The sequence below is a fragment of the Mizuhopecten yessoensis genome, unplaced genomic scaffold, assembly GCF_002113885.1.
Source record: "Mizuhopecten yessoensis strain PY_sf001 unplaced genomic scaffold, ASM211388v2 scaffold716301, whole genome shotgun sequence".
Lineage (NCBI taxonomy): Eukaryota > Metazoa > Mollusca > Bivalvia > Pectinida > Pectinidae > Mizuhopecten > Mizuhopecten yessoensis.
Window position 1 is genome coordinate 662,376 of NW_018480048.1, and position 8,516 is coordinate 670,891.

The window sequence follows — 8,516 nt, forward strand, 5'->3', positions numbered from 1 at the left end:
GACAGAGATGTAAGAAGGGGGTGTAGGATATCTCAGTCCCCCATACCTCTATATGTAGACAGAGATGTAAGAAGGGGGTGTAGGATATCTCAGTCCCCCATACCGGTGTATGTAGGACAGATCTGTTAGAAGGGGTGTAGGATATCTTAGTCTCCCATACTTGTGTATGTAGGACAGAGATGTAAGAAGGGGGTGTAGGATATCTCAGTCCCCCATACCTCTATATGTAGACAGTCCCCCATACCTCTTTATGTAGACAGAGATGTAAGAAGGGGGTGTAGGATATCTCAAACTCCCATACCCGTGTATGTAGGACAGATCTGTAAGAAGGGGTGTAGGATATCTTAGTCTCCCATACTTGTGTATGTAGGACAGATCTGTGAGAAGGGGTGTAGGATATCTCAGTCTCCCATACCTCTATATGTAGACAGATCTGTAAGAAGGGGTTGTAGGATATCTCAGTCCCCCATACCTCTATATGTAGACAGAGATGTAAGAAGGGGGTGTAGGATATCTCAACCTCCCATACCTCTATATGTAGACAGAGTTGTAAGAAGGGGTGTAGGATATCTCAGTCTCCCATACCTCTATATGTAGACAGAGATGTAAGAAGGGGTGTAGGATATCTCAGTCTCCCATACCTCTATATGTAGACAGAGATGTAAGAAGGGGGGGTAGGATATCTCAAACTCCCATACCCGTGTATGTAGGACAGATCTGTAAGAAGGTGTGTAGGATATCTTAGTCTCCCATACTTGTGTATGTAGGACAGAATACCAGTGTATGTAGGACAGATCTGTAAGAAGGGGGTGTAGGATATCTCAGTCCCCCATACCGGTGTATGTAGGACAGATCTGTTAGAAGGGGTGTAGGATATCTTAGTCTCCCATACTTGTGTATGTAGACAGAGATGTAAGGTGTAGGATATCTCAGTCCCCCATACCTCTATATGTAGACAGAGTTGTAAGAAGGGGTGTAGGATATCTCAGTCTCCCATACCTCTATATGTAGACACAGATGTAAGAAGGGGGTGTAGGATATCTCAACCTCCCATACCCGTGTATGTAGGACAGATCTGTAAGAAGGGGGTGTAGGATATCTCAGTCCCCCATCCCTCTATATGTAGACAGAGATGTAAGAAGGGGTGTAGGATATCTCAGTCTCCCATACCTCTATATGTAGACACAGATGTAAGAAGGGGGTGTAGGATATCTCAACCTCCCATACCAGTGTATGTAGGACAGATCTGTAAGAAGGGGTGTAGGATATCTCAGTCTCCCATACCTCTATATGTAGACAGAGATGTAAGAGGGGGTGTAGGATATCTCAGTCTCCCATACCTCTATATGTAGACAGATCTGTAAGAAGGGGTTGTAGGATATCTCAGTCCCCCATACCTCTATATGCTCCCATACCTCTATATGTAGACATAGATGAAAGAAGGGGGTGTAGAATATCTCAACCTCCCATACCAGTGTATGTAGGACAGATCTGTAAGAAGGGGTGGAGGATATCTTAGTCTCCCATACTTGTGTATGTAGACAGAGATGTAAGAAGGGGGTGTAGGATACCTCAGTCCCCCATACCGGTGTATGTAGGACAGATCTGTTAGAAGGGGTGTAGGATATCTTAGTCTCCCATACTTATGTATGTAGGACAGAGATGTAAGAAGGGGGTGTGGGATATCTCAGTCCCCCATACCTCTATATGTAGACAGTCCCCCAGATGTAAGAAGGGGGTGTAGGATATCTCAAACTCCCATACCCGTGTATGTAGGACAGATCTGTAAGAAGGGGTGGAGGATATCTTAGTCTCCCATACTTGTGTATGTAGGACAGAGATGTAAGAAGCGGTGTAGGATATCTCAGTCTCCCATACCTCTATATGTAGACATAGATGAAAGAAGGGGGTGTAGAATATCTCAACCTCCCATACCAGTGTATGTAGGACAGATCTGTAAGAAGGGGTGGAGGATATCTTAGTCTCCCATACTTGTGTATGTAGGACAGAATACCAGTGTATGTAGGACAGATCTGTAAGAAGGGGGTGTAGGATATCTTAGTCTCCCATACTTGTGTATGTAGACAGAGATGTAAGGTGTAGGATATCTCAGTCCCCCATACCTCTATATGTAGACAGAGATGTAAGAAGGGGGTGTAGGATATCTCAGTCCCCCATACCTCTATATGTAGACAGTCCCCCATACCTCTTTATGTAGACAGAGATGTAAGAAGGGGGTGTAGGATATCTCAAACTCCCATACCCGTGTATGTAGGACAGATCTGTAAGAAGGGGTGTAGGATATCTTAGTCTCCCATACTTGTGTATGTAGACAGAGATGTAAGAAGGGGGTGTAGGATATCTCAACCTCCCATACCCGTGTATGTAGGACAGATCTGTAAGAAGGGGTGTAGGATATCTCAGTCTCCCATACCTCTATATGTAGACAGAGATGTAAGAAGGGGGGTGTAGGATATCTCAAACTCCCATACCCGTGTATGTAGGACAGAGCTGTAAGAAGGGGTGTAGGATATCTCAAACTCCCATACCTGTGTATGTAGGACAGAGCTGTAAGAAGGGGTATAGGATATCTCAGTTTCCCATACCCATGTATGTAAGACAGATCTGTAAGAAGGGGTATAGGATATCTCAAGTCTACCATACCTGTGTAGGTAGGACAGAGTTGTCAGAAGCGAATGTAGGATATTTCAATTTCCCATACCTGTGTATGTAGGACAGAGCTGTAAGAAGGGGGTATAGGATATCTCAGTCTCCCATACCGGTGTATGTAGGACAGATCTGTTAGAAGGGGTGTAGGATATCTTAGTCTCCCATACTTGTGTATGTAGACAGAGATGTAAGAAGGGGGTGTAGGATATCTCAACCTCCCATACCTCTATATGTAGACAGAGTTGTAAGAAGGGGTGTAGGATATCTCAGTCTCCCATACCTCTATATGTAGACAGAGATGTAAGAAGGGGGTGTAGGATATCTTAGTCTCCCATACTTGTGTATGTAGGACAGAGTTGTAAGAAGGGGTATAGGATATCTCAATCCCTAATACATGCTGCTGTATGGTAGAGCAGTAAGAAAGTTATGCAGGAAACCACAACCTCCTACTCGTATGTAAGTAGAACAGGGCTGTTAGAAGGGGGATTTATACTGTGTACCCATTACTGACCATAGTTTCACAGGTAACAAATGTAATCAAGAGAAGGTTCAGAAGGCATCATATTGTACAGACCCTTCCTTAATGTCCTCATAATGTATGTTATATGTCAACCTCTATAACTTTTACACAGTCCCAAGGCCAAACAAAAATATTGTTTCCTGTAACATTTTTAGTAAGTAAGTAAAAAGGTTTTTTTCTTCTAATTTTATTTGGTTTATAAAGGAGAGTGATCTCCAGGTAAACAGTGCTTCTTTGAAAACTTACTAAAAAGGTTTGAGTTGGCACTTAAAGTAAAACTGAGGGTAAACAAGATATTATTTGCTTGGCCTAAGAGTGTTAATCATAAGCACAAACCATGTTGTCTGACTGTATTTAGAGGTTGTCATATTACCATTTCCATATCCTACCCTGTTAGCTTTATCAGCCAGAGACCTCCATATCAGCCTCAGGCTGAGGGGTCAGAGACATGAACAATAATGATCTGTGTAAGCTTGAGTTTGAACATTTCACTCAGATATACATGAAGGTATACAACATATTAATGTAACTTACACAGTTGTTTCCCAGGTCAAGTCTCCAGAGCTGTGTACAGTGTTCTAGATTGGCGACCTCAAATATGTCATTGCCTCGCAATATCAGGCTGTGTAACTTAGGACAGGTGCTGAACTTTTCTATCGCAACTGCAACACAACAAAAACAGTCATATTTTCAAAACCAAGAAATCCTCTGCATTAACTAATCAAGAAATGGGAAAGACGTTTTATCTAGAATATTGCAATTAAAGTGCATGCAACACAGACATAAAATATTGAGAAGAATATTTATAAACACTGACGTTGAAACACATGGGAGGCTGGAAAGTTTACATTTTCCCCCAGGCCGGCTACATATAACATTTAATATAACGTCAGTATGGAAGATGCTTAAGTTAAATAAAGAGACAAATAAAGAAAATTTGAACAATCTCTCATAACTTCAGGCATAATAACAAGTTTCAGTCACCTATTATCAGGTTTGATCTTGCAACACATCATTTACTCTCACTTCATTTCGACCAGGTTTGGGATTTGGATATGCATGCCTGACACGATATATTTAATTACTTCTCCTTGTAAACACTCATATCGGTAATAATCTGACAGCTGTCATAGCACTATCTTGAGAAAGTAGTGTGTGTTCAGTTTCTGGCTGCATGTCCAAGGAGATGGTACCAGCACAGACTTGGATAGCAATCTTATCTAATTCCTTGATACCAGTCAGGTAATATTCTTGTATGTAAGACATATATATACTAGTCTCACAGAGAATTGCCAATCTACTATACTCAGACGAAGACAGCTAATTAATAATTGGAGCAACAGATGTCATTGTTTTTCAATGTCACCATTAATGATTGAAACCAGGACCTTTAGCTTAAAAATCTGCTGCTCTACCAATATTGAGCTTCGGATAAATTGCCTTCGAAGATGGATGGTAGGAAGCTGCATGCTGGTATTTTATCAGGTTGGCATTTATTTGCTCTCCTTTTTGCTCTATCATGTAGTCTTTGTACTAGCCTGGGGTTCCCCTGGCCTGAACACCAGAGTTTTGATATCTGTATAGACATATATTATCTGTCAATTCCTGTTTGTGCCAGATGAAACTCTGGCTCTCCTGGAACGTGTTTCCTGACCCTGGTGTTGTGCAGACCAGAACACTAGCTCTGAATTTAGTTCTAATTTATTTGTCCAAATTACAGTCATAGAAATTGGGACTTTTCAAACATTCTTGAATATTACAGTACCGCTCGTGTCGTTATTAAGGCCTACATCTACTGTAAGATCCTATAGATACTATTCCCCTCCTCTACTCTTTTATTCCATACTTTATCCCTTCTACTCATTTTCCTTTCTGTTCTTCGTCTGCTGGATAACCGAACTCGGTAGTGAAGCGGACGTAAAATCTATCAATCAATCAAATATTGATACGTTCACAGCATGCACAACATGCACAACTTACCTATTTCCAAGTTCGACAGGTCCAAGTATTCGGTCGCCTGGAGCGGCCCCTTGGCCTTGGACCGAAGCAACTGGGAACGGAAAACCAAATTAAGTTACAAAGATATTACGTATATATTACAAATATTATTTATAGTATATTTTGATATCTTAAACGTGACTTTACCTGTGCATTTATTCTCATTTCACCATTGCTCCGACCGACACAAGTTGAGAAATAACCCCGACCAATTTACAGTCGTACTTGTAGGAAGGCGCTATCAAATATAGTTCTCATGTTAATACATCATTTATCTCATTCTAATTATCACATATCCATTTCATCAGACCTAACAGTTGCCATTGTAGATTATACCTACTAGTGGGGATATTAGTTTTGTATTTCGATCTTCTTATCATGTAAATGAATATAGCGCAGTAATACTGTTGTACGAAAAGGTCATAGAGTATGTAGTGCGGAAGTTGTCAGTTGCTCTGGCAATGTACACAAACCCAGCACGTGTTTTTTTCTCAAAATGACAGCTGGTTTGTTGACTCTTCTGAGTATCTTCCATACATCTTTTATAACAAATAATTTAGATACGAGTTGATCGACGGCTAATGACGATTGAAAACATTGAAAGTGCCTGTTCACATGCAAATTTATGGACATAAAAGGAACAGGTGCCCGAAATGTGAGACGCAGTATATAAGTATTCTGACGTTTTATCGACTTTTTTCATATCGGTCTGTCGTCGATTAAACGTCAGAATAATTCGGACTAACTCATCGGGTAAGACACTCATGTAATAGTCATGCTAGTGAAGTTGTGCATACCACAGAATTAGATGCTATCTAAACCAGTGTATAACTAATGCAACTATAACACAGTATAAAGTGTATAAATCCGAAAGTTTTGAAGATCGTTTTAGGATTAATCACATCAAATGTGCATGACTCGTACAGTGCAGTGTAGAGTGAATATTAATTGACTTGCTTTTATACTGGTTAAAATTATAGTAGTTTATATTCAAATTAGGGTTTAAGTACGAACATATACTTTAATCGTACCATTTGCAATTACAATGTCGATGGACTCAGTACCCTGGTATATACGTCATATACGTCTCTGGTCATATAATTACGATTATCAATTTAAGTGTGCAGTAATCATGTACTGTAAGTATAAAACCCGTATAGTGCGTATCTTTCCTATTTGTTCATGATCTTTTCAGCAATGTCATAGATACAGTTATTTCAGCATTATAGCCTCATATACAAAAACTTTGCCATTTCTGTTTGGCGTTTCTATTTATCTCTCTCTCTCTCTCTCTTCTCCCTTTTTAATTTTTCAGTTTGATTGCATATAGACAGAAGATATAGTATACTGCCCAAACATAATATTATATTGTGATTTCAAGTTATTTTTCACTGGTTTTAATACGCGGACGTGTGGTCCTAGCGCTACAACCACGGGACTCAAAAACACATAATTGATGATAAGTTATACAGAACATGAAAGTTTGCTAAATATCGTGATGTCCGTTATATTTTAACTATGAAATATTTGAACAGGTCGACCATGTAGGTAACATGCTATTTTAATTACAAAACGGACACGTTTAAAGATTAAATTTAAATGGTGTTTCGTGGTATCACATATTCAAATTGTTGATATCACCACGGACTTTGATAACTAATTCCGTGATATCACACAATCAGAATGAATTTAATTATTTGTCAATATCAAAACGGCACCCCCTTAATACAGCGTAAACTTGTGTCTTACATTTTGTCAGGGCTTTAGCGAGTTTTCTTTTATTTAAGTTTGGAAACGTTAGCGCTGGTTAACACACATGTTTGGAGAGAAAAAGTGTCTCCATGTGGTGCTTTTTAAAGAAAGATAACTCGTACAGACATATTCGAGAAAGGTGACGTTCATTACACGAAAGATAACTCGTACAGTCATATTGAGAAAAGTGACAGGTTGGCACAGCGTTTTGTGAAATAGCTGTAAATAAAGTCCTAGCTTCGGACGCAGAACGGATTATAAAAAAAGAGCTGATAAATGATTTTTTTTCTTATAACAATATCCGATGAACAATTAAAAATTGAAGCTTTCTGGCTGAAAACACTTCCTATTAAGGTTGGGTGGTGGGCTTGTTTTAGTGGAGATTTCCTAATTATTTCTTGCCCAAATGTATAAACGTCCCCTCGGTCGTTTCAGCGGTCGAGCATCTACATACACATATCACGCGTTTGATGATTCTGTCCTGCTAACTGAACGATGAACTCTTGTGGTAACTACATATATGTAGGCTTACCTAACAATTGAAAAAGTAGCCAGAACCACGGAATTAGATTATTGTTATCTAAGTCCTTGACAGAACATTATAATCTCCCGAATAGGTCCTTTCGTATACAAAAATGACAAACTGTAATGAACGATATTAATGACTAGACAAATGCAATGAGTTGACAACTCTGTGACCCATTGCAATATTTGGGAGCTTTCTATTTCTCTCTGCTCATATTTGGCTTTAATGTTGAACGCTCGCCCAGGTGAGGAAGGCAATGGGTTCTATCCCCAGGCCGGAACATACCGAAGTCCTTAAAACTGGTAGTTGTTATTCCCTGCTTAACGTTCAGCATATAGGGCAACTGCAACAACTGGTTCACCCGTTGTCAGTATAATGTGACCGGGCGGAGTGCTGTGCTGGGTGCTTTCGGTATGGTATTTCAGTGAGATAGCACTATAAAGTCGGCATCAGATCCTCGTTATCACAAGGAGTCAAATACACCGACTCTATACAACCAACCAACCAACTCTGTGATGTGGCGTATACAACTCTGTTAATGCTAAAAAGTCTACAAGAACACCTACACACATCCTAGCTAAGATGAAGATGCCAACATGTTAATAAATATAGTATAACCAATGGCTTATTGGCAAAATGAAATATATTGAAGTCATTTGCTATTTTTTGGAGTTTTTTAAAGTGGAACTCTTCATTTTGATTGTATGTTGTAAACAGTGGAAGCATGGTAGTTATGAAAACAAAATTTATAACTTTTTTTATAATTGTTCATTTTTCAAATATTTTACATAAACAATTTTGACATAAACATGACATATGCACATATTCAAAAGCATACAAAATAAAACAATAAAACACTGTGTTCTTTTAAGCCATCATCATCATCATCATCATCATCATCATCATCATCATCATCATCATCATCATCATCATCATATTTTTACATTCCTTTATTGCTATTAAAGAAAACAACAGAGACTGACATACACAAAATCAACAGACAAAGACAGGCAGAGAGAGAGAGAGAGAGAGAGAGAGAGAGAGAGAGAG

General features: G+C 39.3%; 1 protein-coding gene across 10 annotated transcripts in view; it reads right to left on the bottom strand.

Moving 5' to 3' along the window:
- LOC110442803 overlaps positions 1-5,413 on the bottom strand; it is a 67,836-nt gene extending 62,423 nt beyond the window's left edge. For all 10 annotated transcript variants that reach the window (XM_021486596.1, XM_021486597.1, XM_021486593.1 and 7 more), the window contains exons 1-3: positions 5,336-5,413; positions 5,171-5,240; positions 3,725-3,852 (exon numbers count right to left, since the gene is read on the bottom strand). In XM_021486596.1, the coding sequence (XP_021342271.1) occupies positions 3,725-3,852; positions 5,171-5,240; positions 5,336-5,353 (216 nt within the window). In that variant the 5' untranslated portion in view covers positions 5,354-5,413. The remainder of the gene's footprint in view (positions 1-3,724; positions 3,853-5,170; positions 5,241-5,335) is intronic.
- Positions 5,414-8,516: the final 3,103 nt, after the last annotated feature.